At 46.7% G+C, this 24,836-nt stretch overlaps 1 protein-coding gene across 7 annotated transcripts in view; it reads right to left on the bottom strand.

Moving 5' to 3' along the window:
• Positions 1-242: 242 nt before the first annotated feature.
• Positions 243-24,836, bottom strand: part of P4HA2 (prolyl 4-hydroxylase subunit alpha 2) — a 47,240-nt gene continuing 22,646 nt past the window's right edge. For 4 of the 7 annotated variants that reach the window (XM_066341810.1, XM_066341805.1, XM_066341809.1 and 1 more), the window contains 10 exons: positions 22,624-22,863; positions 21,107-21,300; positions 20,119-20,295; positions 15,230-15,300; positions 14,903-15,002; positions 9,140-9,193; positions 8,528-8,593; positions 6,713-6,781; positions 6,245-6,341; positions 243-4,296 (listed from right to left, as the gene is read on the bottom strand). In XM_066341810.1, the coding sequence (XP_066197907.1) occupies positions 4,226-4,296; positions 6,245-6,341; positions 6,713-6,781; positions 8,528-8,593; positions 9,140-9,193; positions 14,903-15,002; positions 15,230-15,300; positions 20,119-20,295; positions 21,107-21,300; positions 22,624-22,863 (1,139 nt within the window). In that variant the 3' untranslated portion in view covers positions 243-4,225. Of the gene's footprint in view, positions 4,297-6,244; positions 6,342-6,712; positions 6,782-8,527; positions 8,594-8,642; positions 8,703-9,139; positions 9,194-14,902; positions 15,003-15,229; positions 15,301-20,118; positions 20,296-21,106; positions 21,301-22,623; positions 22,864-24,836 lie in introns of all 7 variants that reach the window. The other 3 variants (XM_066341811.1, XM_066341807.1, XM_066341806.1) reach the window with 3 other exon arrangements.

Here is a 24,836-nt window from a genome sequence, read left to right as displayed (position 1 = left end):
GCACAAAAAAGGTTGGGAAACACTGAGCTAAGCAGAAAAACCTCTGAATAAAACAATGAGTTTTAGATCCTGAAACTAAAAGGATTAGAACTGCAGAACTGCTTGGGGGTGGGGGGAAAGATCCAGTGAATATTTTAGGCTCTCAAGTGGAAAACTCTTATAGGACTATATCTTGTAATGGGGGAAATGAGGGTAAACCAGAGGTAGAGTCTTAAGAAAACTACAACCCAGCCTTAATGAACTCAGGCTCTGATTTGGAATAAATTGATTAATCCCTACTCTACCTAGTAAAGGAAACAGTGAGCCCTTAGTGGAGGAGGTTATTACCATCCAGAGCCTCTGCAATTTGTCATACAGTGTCTATCAAACATTCAGTTAAACATTACCAGGCATACAAACAGAGTGGAACAAATGACCAGATACCAAGGGGAAGAAAGACAATAGAATACGATCCACAGATAATCTAAACCATGGAGTTATGAGACAAGAAATTTTAAATAACTGATTCATTAGTTCAAAAAAATGGAGAAAGCAAGACATAAATTACCCAGAGAATTAGAACTGATTAAAAATAACTGGATGGATATTCTAGAACTGAAAAATACAAGAACTGAAATTAAAAACTAAGCAGATGGGTTCAGTAGAAGAAGAGATAAAGTAGAAGGCAGATCAATAGAAAATATCTAGTCTGAGCCTGACCAGGCGGTGGCGCAGTGGATAGAGCGTCGGACTGGGATGCAGAGGACCCAGGTCTCAAGACCCCGAGGTCTCCAGCTTGAGTGCGGGCTCATCTGATTTGAGCAAAAGCTCACCAGCTTGGACCCAAGGTCGCTGGCTTGAGCAAGGGGTTACTCGGTCTGCTGAAGGCCCACGGTCAAGACACATATGAGAAAGTAATCAATGAACTAAGGTCTCGCAATGAAAAACTGATGATTGATGCTTCTCATCTCTCTCCATTCCTGTCTGTCTGTCCCTGTCTATCCCTCTCTCTCTCTCTCTCTCTGTCCCTGTAAAAAAAAAAAAGCATCTGAGGCAAAAGGAAGGGAGACAAATGGACCTGAGATACAATAAAAATTTCTAACATCCAGATTATGGAGTCCTGGAAAGAGAGACATAAAATGGGACAGAAATAATACTTGAATAATGTCTGAGAAATTTCCAAAATTGATCAAAGACATTAACTCACAAATTCAAGAAGTTCTATAAACTTCATATGAAAAATAACAGAGAAACCCACTCTGAGTATTATCATAGTAAAATCACTGAAACCAAAAAAAGAAAGAAAAATCTTAAAAAGCAGACAACTGGGAATGGGGGAGGAGAAGGAATCAGTTCCAAAGGAACAACAAAAGGACAAGCTACTTAAATTTAAAAAAATATTGTGTAAGTCAGAAAATAATGGAATTACATCTTTAAAGTGTTTAAATAAAAACTCCTAAGTGTAGTTAATAAAAGAGAAAATTTGTCAACTAAAATACAGTTGTAAAAATTACCCAAAAATATAGCATAGATATAAAACACATGAGATAGGTTAAGAAACAAGAATAGTGTGATATAGTCCAATTTACATTTAATCAGTCTCAGAAAGAACACAGGAAATACTGAAAGAGCAAATAATTTAATAATTTTCCAAAATTGATTAAAGATACTATTATACAGATTCAAGAAGGCCACAAACAAGACTCTCAAACAAGAAATAATAATAATAAAGAATAAAACCACCTAGCATGCCAGTCGTTTCTCTGTTGTTTCTTAGCTCTAAGCTCCTCCTTCTTTACTCTGCTGTTATATTGCAGTTGTGACTCCATAAACTATATTTTTCAGATTTCCTGGCCTGCTGTCCTTCTTTCAGTTTCTGCCAATGGAAGGCACTAGAGGAAAATTAGATGACAGCAGGTAGGTAGCAACTTCCCTAACCCAGTAATTTTTTTTTACATGAGACACAGTTTTATATATTAAGGCAGTGAGATTTAGAGATTACTTTATTGCTGCAGCATAAGTCTATCCTATCCTAATAAAATATGCAAAAAAGATTTTTTTTAGCCTGACCAGGCAGTGGCACAGTGGATAGAGCATTGGAATGGGAAGCGGAGGACCCAAGTTCGAGATCCTGAGGTCGCCAGCTTCTGTGTTGGCTCACCTGCCTTGAGCAAAAAGCTCACCAGTTTGGACCTAAGGTCGCTGGCTCGAGCAAGGGGTTACTCGGTCTACTGAAGGCCCACGGTCAAGGCACATATGAGAAAGCAATCAATGAACTTAAGGTGTCACAACGAAAAACTGACAACTGATGCTTCTCATCTCTCTTCCTCCCTATCTGTCCCTATCTATCCCTCTCGCTGACTCTCTCTCTGTCCCTGTAAAAAAAAATTAAAAAATATTTTAAAAATTAAAAAAAAAGAATTTTTTTAAATGGACCCTTGCACTTCATACCATATACAAAATTAAAACCCAGGTGTATTAAAGACCTAAAAGAAAAAGACTAGGTGATAATGCTTTTAGAAAAGACTATAGGAAATATTTTCATGATCTTGGGGTATGGAAGAATTTCTTAAGACATAAAAAGCATAAATCAAAAAGGAAAAACTTGATAATTTGACAAAAATTAAGAACTGTTCACCAAAAGACAGAACTAAGGATGAAAAGACTAACTAGAAAAAAGATATGATTTACAAAACATACAACCAACAAAGAGCTTGTGTGTATTATATATTAAAAATTCCTATGAACCAGTAAGAAAAAGACTGGAATAAACATTTAAAGAAACCTAAAGACTAATAAACATACAAAAAGGCATTCAATGTCATTAACAATCATGTTAAAATTAATACTATACATGTAACACACTAGTAAAAATTCAAAGTGGGACAATATCAGACATTGGAGAAGGCTGGGATAATAAGAACTTATTCCAGGTGAGAATGTGCATAACCACTCTGGAATACATTATATTGTAAAGCTGAGGACTCATCTACTAAGACTCAGCATTTTCATTTCTAGATATACATACTACAGAAATATGTGTTTATGAACACCAGGAATCATGTATAAATCTGAAAATAGCATTATTCATCATGTACAAAGACTAAAACCAACTCAAATGTCTATGAGCAGTATACTGGCAATATTATGGTATTGCCCTAGAATATCCAGTAACAAAACTGAATAAACTATACAAACTATATAAAACAATCTACAGCTACAAAACAACATAGTTGAATCTTAAAAACAACTATTGAATGCAGGAAGCCAAACACCAAAAAAAATTTCTCTGATTCCATTTACAAAAATTTCAAAATCCTGGACAACAAAATGACTACTTGTTTAGGGATGCAGACACAGTAAAACTATAAAGAAAAGCGAAGGAGTGACTGCCACACATTATTAGAAAATGGTTACCACCAACGTACTGGGGTGCGATAGGAGACATGATCCAGGGGCTCTCATGGGTGCCTGAGCTGTGGGTTGGAAAATCATCTGGGTGGTGGTGCTCGCACCTACCTTCAATTCTTTAAACTGTACATCTGTGTATCATGAACAATTCTGTGTGAATATCTCATAATTTAAAAATAACATGTTGTAACAGCATCACAGTCACTAACATACATGATCTCGATGCTCCTAGGAGATCAGGAGAGACTATTTCCCTCACTTTCCAGAAAGGACACCAAAGCTTGGAGGAGCTGTAAGTGTTTAAACCAGATCTAGTCCTCAAGGTCAGGGTTTTGCCACTCAAGTAGTCAATACCCAGAGTCTGCCTCCAAAAGGAGATGTACAGGACACAAGATGGAAAACTTGGTAAAAGCTCCCATGTCTTAAAAAATACTCCAAAGAAGGCTCTTTAAGGCTTCTGGCAGGGACATTTTATTTTTTGGTTAAAGCCACATTAATAGAAATGCCATAAAAACAGACATGTAAACAAGGTATCAGAACTTTGGTTCACTGAGACATCTCATATCGAAAGCTTCTGAGGTACAAAAGGCACCTTGCTAGGCGCCAGGCAGCCTGACTCTGCTGCAGCCACTCTGACCCAAGATGGCACAGGCTGACAGAAAGGCTGGTACCGAAATCACCCAGGACCTTTCCCTGGCCACTTGGTCTGCTCCAGACAAACATTTACTACTCCAAAGACCCGCCTGACAGCGGCTGGAACATACAAAGGTGTCTCTCATGTTGAACTTGAAGACAAAGGGCTGAAGGGCCAGGAAGAAGAAGGGCAGAAAGGATGTCAGTCAACTTCCGTTGATCCACACGGCCTCAAGAACTCCTGTCCTCGTTCATGGAACCACTTATTGGAGACTGTGAACAGACAAAAAGTATGTTACAATCATGTTGGTTAAATCAGCCCCCAAAACTAATGACTCCTTCGGGATGAATCCTGTACTGGGCCTGTGGATTCCAAGGTGAGTATGACATGGTCTCAGATCTCAAGTTGCTCAGGAGCTAGTGAGGAGGACATATGAATCAACAGATAACGGTACAAGAATCTGCCAGTGACAGATGATATATGTGTGTAAGGTTGCCACAGAAACAGAGTCAAAGGGCATCTAACCAATGTGAGGGAAGAGGAAACCCGAGGGCTGAGCATAAAGCTGAAGAGCAGTTATCCAGGGAAGAAGATGGATAGAATGAGAAAGACATCAAGACATGAAATACCCTGGGGTGTGTTAAGAATTCCAGCCAGCTGATATTACTGGAAAGTGGTAGGTGGGAACTGAAAGGTAGAAGATGAGGTTGAGGAAGCCACTCAAGATGGTGCAGGGGCCCTCAGCCAAGAAGCTCAGTTGGTTAGAGCATCATCCTAATATACCAAGGTTGTAGGTTCGATCCCTGTTCTGGGCACTTGCAAGAATCAACCAATGAATACATAAATAAGTGGAACATCTTCATGTTTCTCCCTCCCTCCCTCTCTCTCCTTTCTTCTCTCTTTAAAAATCAATAAGTAAATTAAAAAAAAAAAAAAAAAAAAAAGATGGTGGAGGGCCTGGATGTGAACCTCAGAAGCTATGGGCCAGCAGATCCCGTCTGTGTGCTGTGGGGAGCCACGCTGTCAGCTAAAGCTGTGTCTCAGATGGACATGAACCATGATTTCATTCCTCAACACAGACCCTTTCACAATGAATAAGAAAATTATTCTAGTGCACTACAGAAGTCATAGAGTTTTTCAAAGATAAGTAATACAGGTATTAGTTGAAAAAATCAAATTGTCTACAAAGCTTATTATACTAAATAGCAATCACGTACCTACTCCTTCCTACCACCTGTCCCCACTTCCAGAGGACATTCAACTTGTTTCTTCTGATATTTATCCTCATTTTTCTAAATAACATACTTACAGTGCTATTTCTTGACTTTAAATTTTGGAATTACACTTCTCTTAAAACACATACTTATTACCTCCTCTGTGTCTAATTTACTTAGATCACATCTTAGTTAAATAAATATTCAATTCAGGTTTACATCAGTATGTCATGTAAATATTGTTCACACATGAGCCACCTAATAGATTATAATACTTACATGTCCTTTCTTGTTCCACTTTTTCCTCTCCCTGGTCAGCAATTACCTCAATTTCTTTTTCATTTGTTCAATTTTCTGTGAACTTATCACTGTTTATCCCCCAAATTCCCCAAGAGGGCTATAAACTCTTTGCAATGACTTCCTATCACATGCTGGTTCAAGCCTCTCCATGGCTCACCACAGCTCCCTCCAGACGACGCTCAAGCTTCGGCCTCTGTGGTTTGGTCCCAGCCTCCAGCCTCATCTCTTGGCCCCTGTGCCACAGGCTACCTCCTATCCAAGTGACAAAGGCAGCCAGTGCCCAATCCTATGGTGCTTGTTCCATGTGGGCCTTGCTTGCCTGGGACACTTCTTGCCCCTCTCTGATTCCAGTTCCCCCCGGCCTCCCTCAGAATCCTTGCCAGAGTCCATCACTCTGAGGAGTCCATCTTGACTTCCAATGCTTATCTGGCTGTTTTTCCTCAGAGCTTCCTCGACCCTCCAGGCATCTCTGAGAGCAATCTCAAATGGTGGTCTTAGCACATACCCCACTGAGTGAATAGCTATATGGCTGGATGGGACTACCAGTTAGCAGGATTAAAAAAAAACAACCCAGAAATTCAAAAAGGGATACAGTCTTGGCTTTGTGAAACTCTAGCAGCAGCTGTCTCCCAGCTCAGAATCTAAGAAGGACTCCTAATGCCCAGACTGAGGCCACCAATGCCAACACTACTCTTCAGCCACTCACCCCACTTGCAGCCCACAAGCACAGGGCAGGCAGCGTGTCTCGTTCGGTAGTCACCTTCCCCACTCCGCAAGAGGTTGTACCAGAATACTGCCGTGCCCTGGGAAAAAGAGAGCCTGTCAGACAACATTCTGGGCTCCAGAATCTGACCCCTAGCACCACAGAGCCACTCCACGAGCAGAAACACCCTCACTTTCCTATGCACAGGGGACAGAGCTATGGACTCCAGTGATAGAAGAGTTCCCCAGAAAGCTCCTACCCTTCACGGTGAGGTGGATATGTAAAAACCCACCTGCCCATAAGGGACCTCCTTCCCCATCCCTTCTCCCAGATGGAAGCTGAGGGCACAAGGTCAGAGTTTAGGCAAGAAGGGGCTAAGGCCCCTCCAAGTGACATTCAAGTAGGTCAGGGAACAGACTGGAGGACATAAAGTCCTGCTTCAACACCTAAGCCATAAGAACAAGAACTTACCTTCTTAGGCCGAATTGCAGCCCCCAGATCAGGAAAGACAGTAGCACCACCAGCTTCTACATCGCTCATCTGGGAATACAAGGCATAGAGCTTGGCCCTTTGACCCTAGGCTTTCAAAGCAACTGAGCCACAAAGGTACGCAGATCAACCTCCTCTAGGCATGAGCAGCATGGCCTGGAGGCTCTGCTCCACAGCCAGCCCTTCAGCTAAGAAAAGCTCTTCTCATGCCCTCCCCTCCCTAAACCCTGCTTAATCTGTGTGGTTCATCAGAACAGTCTCTATGCCATGGGCACTTGAGAGCTGTAGGCCTACAGGATACCCACATCCCAGCTGTCCTCAGATGGAAGCAATCTAAGTCTGTACTCAGAAAATTCCTGCCCAACTTCTAGCCCTTGTATCCCCATTCAGCCTGGGCCTTGCCCAAGCCACTATACGCCATGAGCTGCACTAACCAGGAGCTCCTTGATGCTTCTAATACCATCTGTTGTCCCCATTGTGGGCTGTTTCTCTGGATCTAAAAACTTGCTGCTTTAGTTAGACCCTTATCTTCCCAGAACAGTGTCTTTCTGAGGGTCATCTACATGAGCAAGTAAGGCAGTGTCTCTCTAGAGCCCTGCTTCCTCCCATGGTGAGGTCTCAGACTAAACAGAACAGACTCCATGGGACTGAGGTTGTACACATGTTCAATGTGTCTCGGCTCATGCCCAAAGCACCACTACTCTAGTCTGGCTTCCTCACTTCCAGTGTTTTGACTATAATGTAATACAATTTAGAGCTAATAAATGTTTTCACAGAATACACACCAGACAGACTGAAGGGTTCTCAGCATGGAAATAAGTAAGATCAAAACCCCTGATGGCCACGGCCCTGGGTCAAATCCAGACTCTTTCCCAGAACCTGAAGGCCTTGTCTGTCTCACCAGCCTCTGCTACTAGCCTCTATCAGTTCATGCTCTGAGCCACCAGCCTTTTTCTTATTTTCCAACATCCCACACTCCTTTCCTCTTCCAGGCCTCCACACACTCTCTCCTCTGCCAGAAACCAAGTTCCACCAACTAATTTTCACTCAACCTTAAGTCTCAATATTGACGTTACTTCCCAACAGAGACCTTCTCTCAATGCCAACCCTGAATTACTGTCTTCAAAGCACTTGTCACTATGGTAACGAAACAATGACCTCTCCTATGTTTAAAGTAAGCTCTCATATTAGACTGTCAGCCTTACAAGAGAGAACCACATAAGCCCCGCCCACCAGCATGTTCATGGCAGTCTCCAACACATAAAAGCCACACAAGGAAAACTTAAATGAGAAACCAGAGGAAGAAATAGACACAGGCATCTGTCTTTCAGTTTCTTGACAGCTTCTCTGACTCTCTAGGGCTGGCTCTCTCAGCAAATGGGAGAGGAAACTGTTGCTCATGTGAAAGGAAAACCGAACGGCCTGTGACTGGAGCGCAAGTAGCCGGTGAGAGACAGGACACCACATCTGGGGAGGCAGTGGCAGCTTCAGCTAAGAGCACCTCATGGCTCCTTCCTCAGTCTGCTGCAGGGAGGGAACCTTCCAAGGCACCCACGCCACAACTCTAGTCTAGCACATCAAAAAGGAGCCAGGGATGTGAAGGTCCTGGGGGCCGGGAGGATCCTACAGGTGGAAACAAAGGCCAACTCTTCACTCCAGCCAAGAAGGGTACTGAGGGCCAAAGGGCCCAGCCATGGAGCAACACTGGTGGTATCAGCCCTGACAGGAGATCAGATAAGAGAGCTTTCCAGACACGAGCTCTCCTCAAGGCCCACACACCACACACATCATACTCACGTAGTTTAAGAATGTGGCCACACGGTTCCCCGTCCCTAAATGCTTGAAAACATCTTGCTCATCGTTCTATAAAATTAAGTAAGAGTGAACAGGTGGGCCTGGACCCAGTACTTACATAGTTAAGAAACGTCGCTAACCTATTTCCCTCTGTTTTGAGGCCGCTGTCAAAAGGTCGCTGCAACAAACAAACACTTTCACCCAAGTTTGCAACTGATTTCACCCACCACCCACTGGACTGGGACCAAAAGGGTCAAGGAAGGGAATAAGTGTGTTCCATCCATCAGCCTAGATGGGCCAAGGCTGCCAAGTGAACCCTGGCAGGCTCAGAGGAGTGGCAGGAGCAGCTTCCGCAGAGACCAAGTGAGGTGCTCTGCTGTAGTCAGGGCAGAGAATGGCAGGGCTGGGCAGAAGGAACACTCCTCATATCCAAGGGAAAACAGCCAGGCTACACTGGGGTCAGCAGGCCCCACGGCTCCAGATTTGGGCTTCTCTGATAACTATGAGTTGGCCCTGGTGAGGCAGGAGGAGCCTGATGTGGAGGCTGAAGTGCTTTCAGAAGCTCAAACCAGCTGAAACAGGACCCTTTGAAAGCTCCTGTGATTTAGGCCTTACCCTAGAGAAGTCGAAATGTGGCTCGTACTGTCCTCCCATTCCGTAATTAGCAACCTGGCAGGAAATAACAGCGTTGGACCTTGTCAGCAGCATGAACAGCTCCAAAGCAGCCCTCCTCCCCAGGGATACTATCATCCCCAGTCACAATGAGAACAATCTGATCCCCAAACAACCAGAACCCCCAACCAGCTAAGGTGTAAGATAACCATGCCCAGCCAGCGCAAGTGGAGCAAATGCTGCAAACATGTCTACAGCTAGAGGAAGAGTAATGTTGCAGCACAAATGTGGTTTCCCAAACAACAAGATAGGCCACTTGAAAGTGGCCACTGTAGAGAAGCCAGGCCTCCGGGGACACTGGATGGCAGCAGAGAAAGCCCCTGAGACAGGCCCTGGCCCGAGTGCTGCGTTTGCAAGGTAATGAGAAAGTAGGTAATCCAAAGGAAAGCCAACAACAAACTCAAGACTGGGAATTTTTTTTTTTTAATGCTAGTTTGGGAGCTACTCAGTGCCTGGTGCTGCTCCCACCATGTCTGTCGCCAAGGCCCCGGAGCTGCTCCTGGTCAGGCCGGGCAGGGCTAACATCTCTCTCCATTCTCCATCCACAGTGGTCTACTGCGTGGACCACCAGCAGAGCCTGGAACTGGAATAGGACCTGAGCCACCTCAGCTGCAGCAACTTCCAAGTGTCATTAGTTGGATTCGAAAGTGTAAATGCCCTTCAGAATAGTTTATCAGCACAATGGTTATTTTAGCTTCAGTAGATGGACGACGTTCAAGATAAAGTTCAGAATTTGATATGAAAGCTAATTAATCAAGTGGTACCACCACAGGCCATCTGGTGACACTTGGCAAACTGTGTCTGACTGAAATCTATGGGGCTCAGCTGTTATTCCTCATAAAATTGGTACTTTTAGTGTATTCTCGGTGCTTCCAACCATCAGGTGAAAAACGCTGCAAAACTGGCAACAATGGAGGCCTTTAAACATGAGGTCGGGAGAGGCAGGGCAGACTTCACAAGAGAGAATCCTCCTGCTGGAACACAAACAAAGTATTCGTCCAATGCCATCACGTGCAGAATTTGGGCAGCATGATTTTCAGTTTCCAAAAAAATAAAAATTTTGATAAGAACCAGGGGATAAAAGAATGTTGTTATCCAAGGTTTCAGCCTTCAAGACTGCCACACCAAAAACACCTGGGAACCCTGTCAACAGTGCAGGAGGCCTGATTCAGCAGGCGGCCGGAGGCTGGAGGGGCCTCCTGGAGGGAAACGCTAGCACGGCTCATGAGGTAGCAGCACAGATGCTTTCTCTGTGGGTCCACTCTCGTCAAGAACTCAGAGGAAACTCTGAATGCAAGTGATTATGGTGCCACTGCATGTGGGAAAGTTCCATCACTGCTTGTTTCACCATGTCCGCTAGTTGGACAGAGTGCTCAGATCCCAGGCACTGAGAGAAGCCACTCTCAAACTGGCTTATCTTTTTCTTTTCTTTTCTTTTCTTTTTTACAGAGAGAGAGTCAGAGAGAGGGATAGATAGGGACAGACAGACAGGAATGGAGATGAGAAGCATCAATCATCAGTTTTTCGTTGCGACACCTTTTAGTTGTTCATTGATTGCTTTCTCATACGTGCCTTGACCGTGGGGCTACAGCAGACCGAGTAACCCCTTGCTCGAGCCAGCGACCTTGGGTCCAAGCTGGTGAGCTTTGCTCAAACCAGATGAGCCCACGCTCAAGCTGGTGACCTCGGGGTCTTGAACCTGGGTCCTCCGCATCCCAGTCTGACACTCAATCCACTGCACCACCGCCTGGTCAGGCTAAAATTTTTCTTTTTAATTTATTGTGTTGACATGGTTTCAAGTATCCCATTCAATATAACACCCTCTACACCCTGCATCGTGCCCCCATGCCCCATGCAAAGTCTCTTCCCACCCCTATTTCCTCCTTTTGCCCACCCCTACTAACTGGCTTATCTTTTAACGGTGCGGGGAATGACATCTGAACATGGTGCTGAAGCTATTGTACTTACACTATCTGTCCCCAAATAGTGCAGATGTCATGGAAGGTTCTTGATCGAGTCAAAAGTATCTTCGATCTTAGAGGATTCTAGCAGTGTAGCCTCTCTTCGTCTATCTGGCCCTCATCCAGTTCACAAGAAAATCTCATTGCCCCTTTTCTTCTAAATGATCTATAGCAAATGCATCATCTATAGCTGAAAGAGTGTCAGCAGCTAGCAGAAGACCCAGTCCCTTCCCAGAAGCCTGCAGTGTCCCCACAGGGACCCTGGTGTGCATCTATCACACTGGCAGTAGCCCATGGGCTATGAGCTCTCAGAGACAGGTGCTGAAGCCCAGGTTCCTGTGCCCTAGACCTTGGCTGACCAAAGCTTTCAACACTGCTGGCCAGCAAAGGAAATGCCAAGAGAGCTCCTAGAAGAATACGTCCCTCATCTATCACGGAGGTTAGGTTCCAGAACCCCCACAATAGGCAAAAACCCACGAAGTAGCAACCTTATATATTTTTTTTTATTTATATATATTTTAAGGCTTTATAAACCCTCCCCACTTTTTTTTTTTTTTTTGTATATTTCTGAAGTGAAAAGCGGGGAGGCAGAGAGACAGACTCCCACATGTGCCCAACCGGGATCCACATGGCATGCCCACCAGGGGACGATGCTCTGTCCATCTGAGGCATTGCTCCAATGTAATCAGAGCCATTCTAGCACCTGAGGCGGAGGCCATGGAGCCGTCCTCAGCGCCTGGGTCAACTTTGCTCCAATGGAGCCTTGGCTGTGGAAGGGGAAGAGACAGGGAGAAAGTAGAGGGGGAAGTGTGGAGAAGCAGATGGGTGCTTCTCCTGTGTGCCTTGGCCGGAAATCGAACCTGGGACTTCCACACATAGGGCTGATGCTCTACCAACCGAGCCAACCAGACAGGGCCACCCTCCCCACACTCTTATAAACCTTTCCCACACTAATATTAACCTTTTTCACACTCTTATAAACACTTCCTATGCTCGTAAACACTTTCTACACTCCTAAACCTATGTAATTTTAACAACATTTAAAATTCTATATGACCTGACCTGTGGTGGCGCAGTGGATAAAGCGCCGACCTGGAAATGCTGAGGTCGCAGGTTCAAAACCCTGGGCTTGCCTGGTCAAGGCACATATGGGAGTTGATGCTTCCTGCTCCTCCCCCCCTTCTCTCTGTCTCTCTCACCTCTCTCTCTCTCTCCCCCTCTCTCTCCTTTCTAAAAAAAATGAATAAAATAAAATAAAAAATAAAATCCTATATGGGTACTCACCAGTGAATATATTACAACTTGAATGATGAAGATGATGATGAATTAGCTTATTTTAAAATAATGCTTATTTTTTAAAAATGCTAATTTTACTGCAAAATAATTAAAATAAATATAAAAAATACCGACATACCACAAAATCCCATGATATAGTGAAAAATCCACAATACAAAATTAGATATATATAATTTAAAAATCTGCAATATAGTGAGACTGCGAAAAGTGAACCGCAATATGGCGAGGGATGACTATAAAGCAAACAAAAATGGTGTCTCAGCTCCTTGGCAGTAGTCTGGATCTTCCAGAAGAGACTTGACTATACCAGCCCTTCCACTGGGAGTTCTGGCATTCTGATTCCCATCATGATACAACATAACGAGAGGCCAGGTAAGATGAAGCCAGGGTTGTGGCAGAGAGGCCAGTCCAAGCACAAAGGAACCGTCTTCTGGGGCTGTATATGAGAGAGGGTACAGCTGGGAGGCCAGCCAGGAGAGTGACAGGACACAGCTTCTGTCCAACCCTCTCAGCTCCTTGGTCCAGAATATGGAATCAGCCAGTTAAGAAAAATGTTGTACTTGTTCAGGAACATGAGTCCTAACACCAGCTCTGATGTACAAGATGCACTGGCAGATATCTTAACATCAACAAAAACAAACAAACAAACAAACAAAAACCCTGTTCAAGGAATTATGAATCACAACAAAGCCAACTGGGATGCACCTAGTACCCTGGTTGGCAAACCATGGCTCGCGAGCCACATGTGGCTCTTTGGCCCCTTGAGTGTGGCTCTTCCACAAAATACCAAGTGCAGGCAACTACTTCAATAAGGAATGTACCTACCTATATAGTTTAAGTTTAAAAAATTTAGCTCTCAAAAGAAATTTCAATCGTTGTACTGTTGATATTTGGCTCTGTTGACTAATGAGTTTGCCGACCACTGACCTAGTATATCGAGAGCCCTTATTTCTCTTGAAATGGTGTTCTCATACATAAGAAGGAAGTGGGAAATGTGGCCAAGTCCTTTATCTATGAGCTTGTCGGCAGAATTTACTTAAAAATTCAGCTTAGAAACTCAACACTAAGTTGAGTTGAACTAAAAAGATTACATGAAGTTTTTATAAGACTATAAGGCAGGGGTCCCCAAACTTTTTACACAGGGGGCCAGTTCACTGTCCCTCAGACTGTTGGAGGGCCGGACTATAAAGAAAACTATGAACAAATCCCTATGCACACAGCACATATCTTATTTTAAAGTAAAAAAACAAAATGGGAACAAATACAATATTTAAAATAAAGAACAAGTAAATTTAAATCAACAAACTGACCAGTATTTCAATGGGAACTATGGGCCTGCTTTTGGCTAATGAGATGGTCAATGTGCTCCTCTCACTGACCACCAATGAAAGAGGTGCCCCTTCCAGAAGTGTGGCGGGGGCCGGATAAATGGCCTTAGGGGGCCGCATGCGGCCCGCGGGCCGTAGTTTGGGGACCCCTGCTATAAGGTAATCAGATCAGCATGTTTTTTAAAAGCTGTGGTTGACTTCATACAAATCGATAAAGCTGACCTTCAAATTTGGTTTTCTGACTGCTGATATAGCTATAGACCAAAAGAGAAAGAGAGCGAGAGAGAACCAATTTGCCTGGAGGTGTCCAGGCACTAGTTCAGAAAATCTTTTCCAAATAACCTTCAGTTCAATATTCTAATGCTAATTCTAATAATGACATTTGTGTTTGATCAGACCCAAATGTCAAGCCTAAAGGTGGAGAGTGAGAGCCTTAGACATGAAGAAACAGTGGCCAAATAGTTCCAGGAGACTCTGGAAACTCCCAGTGTGACTGCTCTGACAGTGTCTCAGGAGAGACCAGGACCAGTGCTGCCTTAAACTCAACAGATTGAGGGTTCACTGTTAGGAGCTTCACCCAAAACTTCTCAGGATAGTGCTGCCATGTGTCATCACAATCACCTTGAAATAGGCAGGAAGCCAGGATACAGGGCAGGTACTTTGAGAAAAGCACTCCACCTTCACCAGCCAACTGGTCCCAGCCTCTCACTTCTACTAATACATCACAGAACACTTTACCTCCAAGTACATTTGACTAGGACTTACTTAGCACCATGCCCTCTGAAGATACTTAAAAAGCTCTGAGATATCCCGGAACAAATCAGGATTTCAGCTTCTGTGATCATGAAGACATGAATAGACCTGTCATGGCCACCACTGATCCCTAATTCCTAGTGTGATACTTAGCTACATAGAAGATAAATCAGTATTTGCTGAGTAACTGTTGAATGCTGGTGGGCATGTTAATTCTGGCTTCCCAGTGTGAGGTCACTCCATATTCACAGCATTGTGCAGTCATACAGTTTATTGAGCAAGCCTTTCTAAGCCTGGCCCTGGGCACCTTGGAAGACCATCTGTCCAGAAGTACCCCTCCCAATCCAAGGCCCAGGGACCAGCCATACCTGCAGCAATTCTGCAGTCTTTACTGTCAGCCCTGTGATGTGCTGCATCCGACGATTCACTCGAGCCACAACAGGATCGTCGTCCTCCTCCAGCCAGGAGCTAAGCCAAAAGAAGAGGGAGAGAAAGAGAGGTAGGGAAGACAGGCTCAGATGAGGGCCTGCCTCTGTCCCCAGCACTAACAGGCAGCATGGGGTGAGTGCTCTAAGTGGGAGACGTGCCAGCAGGTAGGATAGGCCAAGCTACCCTCCCTTGGGAATCCTTGGGGAGGGACTGAGAGGTCGGAGTTGAGCTTGCGCAGTTACCCCACCACCATCACCTTTGCTAACCTTTTGGAAACCCTGTAGCTGGCAACAGTGAGGACGCCTGTCTTGGGGTCACGAACAGTGGCTCTTGCGAGCTGGAGGGCAGGAAGAAGAGAGCAGACTTATCCTTCTTTGCCTGGAGTGTTTTCCTGGAGAGACTGGGACCTGATCTGCCAGTCAGGTCAGTGGGGGAATCAGCTTTGCAGTCAGGGGCTCTAGCCAAGGCCCCCTGATCCTGCAGGCCAGGCCAGCACAGTAGTCTGAGGTTCACCTTCCGGCTCTGCTGTCAGACCCTAGCCACTGACCTGCTCAGTCTCTGCCCACTCCTGCTTCTCCCCACATCCGTGCTGTCTGCAGAATTATGCTTATAGAGTGCGCCTGTCCTTCCCCCCATCCACCCAGACAGCCCCCCTTCTCACCAGGCCCACGCACCCCCCTATTGGAGCACAGCCCACACATGGCTACTCCTGCTGTTCAAACTGGGCCACATTCCTAAGCCTCAGCTGTGCACGCTCCCCTCAACCTGGTCAAGAAAGACCTCAGTCCTTCTGACCCTCAGTGGCCTCCTCTGCCAAGAAACCCACCCAAACACTCTCCTGCTGCCCCAGCTTGCACAGGCCACTGCTGCTGCAGGCCCAAGTGCAGGAGGCAGTTTCCCCTCCCTTGGGGAAAGTCTCGCAAGGTCAGATGATAGAATCAGGAAAGGGCCCAAGTTGAAATAAGTGAGCTGCTGCCTGGAAGCCCACACCTCACACACACACTTCACAGATATGCACACTCTCCCTACCTCCACTCCCCCGGGCTCCACAGGCAGGCGCAGACACATCCCAGGAATGACCTGCTGCCCAGGGCCACCCCCCTGTGCTGCAGCTGTGGACTGTGCTAATGAATGCACATGGGTGGGGCCACAGATCCAGATACCCCCACCCCAACAGCACTCCCCCTTCACTTCAGTAAACACCTAATGCATGCCTGCTACATACCTGGCACTATGCTGGTGACTGAGACGTGGCCCCTGCACTTAAGCGAAGAAGGCAGAAAACCAACTGGGGCTCTGCATCAAGGGGGAAGAGCTGGAGAGGTGCTTAACGTCAGTGAGAGACTGTCACAGCATCAAGAATGCTCTCCTACAGGAGAGCCCACCTAGCTGAGACTGGAGGGGAAGCAGGAGTTAGCCACGTGGGGCAGCACCGCAGGAACAGGGGAGCAATGCAGAGGGGCAGGGATGGAAATGGGTGTGGCGCTATGACTGGATTAGACGTTAGACATAAGAGAACAGGCTGAAGAGGCAAGTGGGAGCCAGGTCTGGATGTGAGCTTGTGGCCAGTGAGAAACAGGGAAGGCTTTACACGGGGGAGGGACACTCACAACCTGATTGTAAGAAGGGTCCCTGTGGACACCTCGTGGAAAGGTGACTAAGGAGGGGCCAGAGTGGGAACAGCAGGCCAGTGAGGAAGTCAAGGCAGAAGTCAGGGCAAGAGATGATGGCAGCCTGGGCAGGGGTGGCACAGTGATGGAGGAGTAGATGGACCAGAAACCTGGTCAGGAGGTGTGATCAACCAACCTGGACCCTCTGCTGCAACAGCATGTTCTGTAAGATGGCCAGTGCACCCAGGACAGAGGGCTTCCCTGAGAGCCTGCCTATACCTCCTCCCTGATGACAACTATGGCTGCAGCTAGACCCCATCCAAGCAGCTGAGCCTCACTGTTGGCCTCACACCCACAGGGGGCTCTGGACAGCTCCGGGGACAGACAGGGCTATTTTGAAAACAGACTGGGAACTCACAGGCAGCTGCCAAGCATTCCCCACAGGCCAAATTAAGCTCATCCGCCCCACTTCAAAGCCAGCATAGCTTCTGCCCCTCACAGGCTCCGGAAAAGGAGAGGTCAGCATGTTTGGCTCTTCACATGGCTTCTGTTCAAAGACAAGTCTTCCCAACATCCCCCCCCACCGCCCCTGCCACACACATGTATGCATGCAACTCACCCTTTTCCCAGCACACATACACACAGATGTTTTACTGCCTGACTCTAAGGAACACGTGAGAAATTTCTCAGGACATTCTGACAAAACTTTGCCTCTCTCACCTGGCAACCAGGAAAGTGTTTTGTTTTGTTTTTTCCTTTGGAGGGCTTTGGAACTGATCCAGGGAGTGCAAACAGGTGGGTCCTGGTCCCCATTCTCCACACACACTGGCTAGACCTTCCCTCGGCCACATCAGTGATACACCGATCTAGTCCTCAGATCAAGGTCATCCCAAGATGAGGTCCAGGGGGCCAGTGCAGGAACCTAGTTCAAGTCCCCCATGAGCATTGGGCCTCCTGGCCACTACAATTCCATTAGGAGCAGAGCAATAAAGGGTCCAGTTAAATCCTCCCTTGTAACCACCAGTGATAGGAGAGGGGCACGGACATGGCAGCAAGCAGTTCTCTTTAAAAGATGTCACATGTCCTCTTCCCATTTTTTTATTGGATTGTTTGTTTGTTTGTTGTTGAGTTTTATGAGTTCTTTGTATATTTTGGATATTAGGCCCTTATCTGAGCTGTTGTTTGAAAATATCATTTCCCATTTAGTTGGCTGTCTGTTTATTTTGTTATCAGTTTCTCTTGCTGAGCAAAAACTTCTTAGTCTGATGTAGTCCCATTCATTAATTTTTGCCTTCACTTCTCTTGCCTTTGGAGTCAAATTCATAAAATGCTCTTCTCCCAGGAATAAATACAAATGGCCAACAGATATATGAAAAGATGCTCATATTCTTTAGTTATTAGAGAAATGCAAATCAAAACTGTAATGAGATACCACCTCACACCTGTTAGATTAGCTATTATTAACAAGACAGGTAATAGCAAATGTTGGAGAGGCTGTGGAGAAAAAGGAACCCTCATACACTGTTGGTAGGAATGTAAAGTAGTACAACCATTATGGAAGAAAGTATGGTGGTTCCTCAAAAAACTGAAAATAGAACTACCTTATGACCCAGCAAACCCTCTACTGGGTATATATCCCAAAAACTCAGAAACATTGATAAGTAAACACACATGCAGCCCCATGTTCATTGCAGCATTGTTCACAGTGGCCAGGACATGGAAACAACCAAAAAGCCCGTCAATAGATGACTGGATAAAGAAGATGTAGCACATATACACTATGGAATACTACTCAGCCATAAGAAATTATGACATCGGATCATTTACAGCAAAAGGTGGGATCTTGATAACATTATACGAAGTGAAATAAGTAAATCAGAAAAAACCAGGAACTGCATTATTCCATACGTAGGTGGCACATAAAAGTGAGACTAAGAGACATTGATAAGAGTGTGGTGGTTACGGGGGGAGGGGGGAGAGGGAGAGGGAAAGGGGGAGGGGGAGGGGCACAAAGAAAACTAGATAGAAGGGGACAGAGGACAATCTGACTTTGGGTGATGGGTATGCAACATAGGTGAACAACAAGGTAACCTGGACTTGTTATCTTTGAATATATGTATCCTGATTTATTGATGTCGCCCCATTAAAAAATAAAATTAAAAAAAAGATGTCACATGGAAGCAAATCTTTTATGGACTAGAAACAAAAAAATAACTTTATAACATGGTGACATCTATATGAAACCAACAGCCTAGTGCACATTTAGCAGTGAAATACCAGAGGAATTTCCAGGTAATTCAGGAACAAAACAAGGATGCCTCTTGTATCAATGCTCCAGAAGTTCTGGGCAGTTCAGTAAGACACTAAAAACAAAGGAACTATAACTATAAAGAAGAAAAAGACAAATTTTCTTATTTGCAGGTGATAATACTATTTGGCCAAGCCAAGAGAATCAGCTAAAAACCAAAAAGGTGTAAGCTCAACAATAAGCTGTGATCTGCACAGGTCAGTTTCCTCATGGGTAAGATGAACACAGAGACGCAGCCTGCCTAGTAGACCTACTAGTTAATATACATTAAGCACTTAGAACAGGGCCTGTCATACTGAAGAATTCTGGAAATATTAGCTATTACTATAAAATACACTTTTACAATCAATAGCTTAGCACATAATAGTAAATTAATATAATAATGTATAAGACGCTCCCATGTATAAGACACACCTTAATTTTGAGGCCCGAAATTTGAAAAAAAAAAAAGTATTACATAAAGTTATCGAACTCAAGTATTATTCATCATAAAATTCATACAACTTCTCATCACCGTCAGAACACCCATCCATTAGCTCGTCCTCATCTGTGTCTGATGACGAATCACTGTATTCATATATTGTCTTGTCCTCAGTTCCATCTATGGCATTTGAAATGCCACAACCACTGTATAAGACGCACCCAGTTTACAGACCCCAAAATTTTCGAAAAAGGGTGAGTCTTATACATGGGGAATATGATAACTAGTAAAAATACAATAATGAAGAAATAAAGTAAAGTTACTGCATAGGAATAGATGCAACAAGAAATGTGCAGGCTTTATAAAGACAGTTTTAAGAGTTCTGAGCCAGAGAAGACACCCAGAAGGCTCTCAGATGAGGAGACTCAGTGTGATAAAGATGTGCGTTCCCCTCCTTTGCAATCCCGACCATGGGCTCCACAGGACCCTGCTTGGTAGCACTCTACGGCATGCCTCCTAAAGACTCTCCCCCACACATCAGCCTCACCAGGTGGCTGACACGACTCACAGTGGACCTGCCCTGCCCCAGTACCCTTCTGTCATAGCAGCCGTGCTTGGCTCAGATGACTGGCTGACCACAACTGGTTCCTCCATTTTCTTCCCCATGGGACCCACAAGGTCAAACTGCTTCTGCAGCACCTCATTACCCCCACAGGAGACTCATGCCAGATATCAACCAAGGCCAATGGGGTAAGCAACAAACTGCCCAAGGTACCAGGAATGAGTGGCCCCAGAAGGACCTGCAGAGATACCTACTTTGGGTTTTGCGATCTCCTTGATCCTCTGGATTTCCTCGTCAGACATGACATCATAGTACCTGACGATGTGGGGGCTGTCCCACTCGTCCTCCTCTTTGAAGGGGGCAATGAGCAGCTGTGGTGTCTTGTAGCCATGGTGGTACCTACAGAAAAGCCTCTTCTGCCTCTGCGGTGTCTGGGGAGCACAGAGCAACAGATGCTGAGTTGAGTGCATCTTCACCCTCTGCCCGGGCTGGCTGGCTGCAGACACTGGTCTCATGCCCTGTGTCCAGCAACTGCTCCCTCCCACCCCATCACGGAAGAAAACAAAACCTCTCAGCTTGACTGGCATAAAATGACATCCCCCACATCATGCAATGTTTCCTCTTTTCCAAGAATACCTCACACCCACAAGCTCTGTGGCAGAGGGTAACCCACCCCGTGACCTTTTTCACACTTATATGAGTACCTTTAAAGGGCTGGGGTGGGGAGAAGCCTTTCCAGGGTGAAGGGCCAGTGGGAGCCAAGCAGTCAGGGTCATGGAAAAGGCTGAGAGACTGCCTCCCACCTGGACCTCCTTAAGGAAGCATTGGGATCCCGGACTCTCAGAGGCCAGTGATACCCGATACCAAACTTGAACAACTGCCAAGCTCTAGCACTTGTTGTGTCTTTACTACAAGAACATGACTTCCCTTGGGGCCTGAGGAATGTCCACATCCCCAGTTTTCTTCCCAACACTGACTCAAGCAGAAACTGGGCATGTTGAGGTGAGGAGGGGAGCTCAGTAATAGCTCAGAGGACTGAAAATCTACCTGGGACAGGAGGGCAGAAAGTCTCCTGTGTTATACCTCAAAGAATGCCCACACGTCAGCCTCAGCAGATATTATAAAGGACGAGGGAAGGTGCAAAAATAACCTACAGACACAGAAACATCCTCCCCAAATCTGCCTGTCCAGAGCCAGAGCCTGCTCCACCGCCTGCGCGCCTGGCCCACCCACACAGCTCACCAGTCCGACACCCTCCCCACGACAGAGGCTCTCGTAGACATCCCTCTCGGGCAGGTAGTCCACAGGCCTCTCGTAGATGCTGCCCTGGGTCGCTTTATCAGCTTCTGTCTGATTTGATACTATTTTTTCTCTTTCTTCCTCCAACAACTGTTCAAAGTATCGCAGATTCCCTCCAGCTCGTTCATGGCTCGGGTCTAGGAAAAGCAAAGAACAAGAAGGGAAAGGAAACCACAAACATCTGTTAGGTCATTTAGAGAAATTATTCTATAAGCAGTTTGCTCTCCCAGCAGCTCCCTCACACACACCGTCCTGCCCTCTGCAGCCCTGAACCAGCGTTCACGCGGCAGAACCAGAAAGCCAGCCAGTGTTCTCCCGCTATCAGTGATGAGAAGGAAGCAACAAAGAGGACACATGTAGCTGGCCAAGGGGGCTGTCCTCTCAGGCCTCCCCAGGGTCCCACAGACACAGGTCCAGAGTTCTGCCACCACCTCCTGACTTGGCTGTGTCCACTAGAGTACATCATCCCTGGCAACCACATTACATGCTGGTCACAGCTAGAAGGCAGGTGGATATTGGTGACAAGATACCTGACATGACCACAGCTTCAGCTTATAGGCCTACAACACAAAGCAAGGCTGGCAGGATTCCTGTGCCCCTCCTCAGTGAAGAAACTGAGGCCTGAAGGTCTCCTGACTCCCTGTCCAAGGCTCTTACTGACACGACAATTTACAAAGCTCTCTTCCCACTTCAGTCTTGCTGAACTCTGAGGTGCTAGCTGATACCAGACTCATGAAAAGCATCAGCATAACAAAGTCTTCACTGGTCTGTGAAATTCCAGACCATGGTGCTCCTATATATTACTAAAAGGAGACAAGTGTAAAAACATAATGCTTTGATCTTCAGCCCCACAGCACGAGACACATAAGACACCAGCAAGGCAAGTCCACCAGTTGGACCTCAGGCCCCTCACTAAAGGTCAGGTCATCACTGCAACAACACTGCTCTTCAGCTGGCTCTCGGGCTGCAGTGGAGCCTCCACCCTGAGCAGAGGCGCTAGCAGGTGTCCCCAAACTACGGCCCGCGGGCCGCATGCAGCCCCCTGAGGCCATTTATCCAGCCCCCCACCGCACTTCCGGAAGGGGCAACTCTTTCATTGGTGGTCAGTGAGAGGAGCACTGTATGTGGCGGCCCTCCAACGGTCTGAGGGACAGTGAACTGGCCCCTTGTGTAAAAAGTTTGGGGACCCCTGCAGCATCAGGTTCCTAAGAAAGAGACTCCCTAGCAAAGGGCGTGTGCCTGGGCCACCGTGTATCCATCAGTGATAGGCCAGAACTGAGCAGGTTAAGGAGCTAGCTGCAGCTGGACTGGGTCTGAAAGCAGTAAGGCATTAGTCACTGACTAGCAGACAGGCTGGACTGGCTCAGTCCCAGGACAGTAGCCAGGCAGTGACCAGTAGAGTGACCAGTTTTCCTGCCAGCTGCCCAGCCCCATCTGACCTACCTCTAGAACCTCCTTACCAAGGGAGAGCAGGCGGCGGGTGAGCTCCAAGGCGCGGTGCTGGTCGCCCAACTGGAAGACGGCATAGCTCAGGTAGTCCAGCACCTGGGCCTTGGTGGTGATGGCCTCTTCCCCAGCATCGAGCTGCTTTAGCACCTGCTCCATCCACAGCACCGTGTGGTAATAGTCCCCTTCATTGTAGGCCGAGCGGCCCAGCCCAAAGCAGTCGTCTGCACTCATCACTGCCTGGTGCTTGGTTCCTGCAACAGGAGAGGCGAGCAGTCAGGCTCCAAAGAGCCCCTATGTTAAGGAGAGAGAATCCTACATGGAGGAAGCCTAGGCCACTGGAAGGGAACATCATCCCAAGCAGAGGCTTGCCAGGCCTTCAGACCACACACCTCCAAGGGCCATCAGTACAGTGAGCACAGCCAGGCTGGCCCTACCTCAGGCTGTGGTTCTCAGCCAATCTGCTATCTGCAGACTCCCCTTCTCCCAAGTGGGAAGGGGCCATTGTTACAGAGGAGCCCAGAAAACCTACTACGGAGTAGTTTTGGGGGAAGTATGAAGGTCCTGTGAGCCACACAGAAGATGTCTGCTGGGCAGCAGGACATGTGAGTCTGAAAGGTAAAAAAATTAGTTAAGTATAGCAACTCCAAGATGGCTACAGAGTAGGTGAATGCTATACTCACCTTCTCCCAGCCCCAAACGTGATTCACAGCTAAAACATTGAGCATTCACCTGGAATAACAAATTGAAGGCTAGCTGAACTGAAAAATTATAACCAAGGATTTACAAAAGAAGCCACACAGAGACTGGTAAGGAGGGCGGAGGCGTGGAGAAGGATAACCCCTGCACCCACGTGCAGTGGCTGAAAAGCTAGAGGGATACTGCATCCAGGGAGCTCCCTCCCCCTAGGAGAGTGAAGTCCCAAACCCACACAAAGATCCCCAACCAGAGCAACAGGGATAAGAGAAGCCCTCATAGCATCTGAAGGTGAAAAATCAGACACCCAGATGCCACCTTCCCAAGTATCGGCACTTCTATTGTCACAGCCAGGGGAATGCACACCCATCCCCGACTGCTGGCGGGGCCACTCTGCAGGGCTCAGTCCTGGCAGTGTCTTTTCCAATGCCCTTTTTCTGGGGAAGCTTCTGGGGAGACACAAACAGTGACTAAACTGGGGGCCCTGAAAGGAGGGCCAGCCTCCCTACCCCCAATGCACAGCTGTCTCCAGAGAAGCTTTTGTCCAGGAACCAGATGGGCAGGGGCAGGGTGTCCGGAGTCACCAAGGATTCACAACTCCTATCTTCCTGGAGAGCACAGCCCTTGCTACCTCCAGGGAAGGGAAGAAGTCCCAGTTCCCCTTCTACAAGCTGGCGCATACCATCCCCAAAGGGGGACAGTTGGCGGGGCCTTAGGAAGAGAGCACAGCATGACAGCAGAGTGTTGTACAGAGAATCAGGGCTTTAGGACCCAGGCTTGTCCACAGTGAGTGCACAGAGCACTGAAAGAGCAGAAAACTCCACAGAGAGCCAGGACTTCTTTAGGATCTGGCCTTGCTGGGAGAGCACAGTGCCAGACAGAGAGCCAGGACTTTTCCAGGGGAAGGTTTGGTCTGGGAGCCAGACTGGGAACCAGATAGGAGGGTACAGGGGTGCATGGAAACTACACAGTGGGGTGGGTCTGACTCCTGTCTCCCCTGAGAGCTCAGCCCAAGCTACCTCAGAAGACAAAGAATTTCCCCACCCTTTCTACAGGATTGCAGGCATCACCCACAAAACAAAGCTGTAGGGATTAACCCTGCTAAATCCTGGATACCCAGCCCCGCTGGGCTCCAATCCACAGGGGGAAGGATGAGAAGCTTAGAGCTCAGACATTCAAAGTGTGAGTTCCTTGAGGACTTCTGCAGAGGGGACTGCCAGCCCCACTCAACCTGAAACTGCTGCTCACCCCTCTAGGGGACATAAAACAGGAGTATCCATCAGTGGCTGAGGGATTAAACTCTGAAGTAGGGTCCACTTTCTCTTTACCAAGTATGTGATCAAGAGACAGCCCCCCTCCCCTGCCGCCACCATGTAGTGGTCCCACTAATGTTGTCCTCCTCAGTTGCCCGGCCCTACCAAGCTTGCAACTGGTGGAAGGGTCTGTGGGGTGAAGCTAGTCTGGGCCCACCTGACAGTCTTTCTGCAGAAGGCTCAGCTGACAAATACAGGCAAATCTTAAAGAGTTGGGG

The sequence above is a fragment of the Saccopteryx leptura genome, chromosome 6, assembly GCF_036850995.1.
Source record: "Saccopteryx leptura isolate mSacLep1 chromosome 6, mSacLep1_pri_phased_curated, whole genome shotgun sequence".
Taxonomy (NCBI): domain Eukaryota; kingdom Metazoa; phylum Chordata; class Mammalia; order Chiroptera; family Emballonuridae; genus Saccopteryx; species Saccopteryx leptura.
The sequence above is the reverse complement of the archived record's forward strand: the minus strand, read 5'-3'. Positions and strand labels throughout refer to the sequence as shown.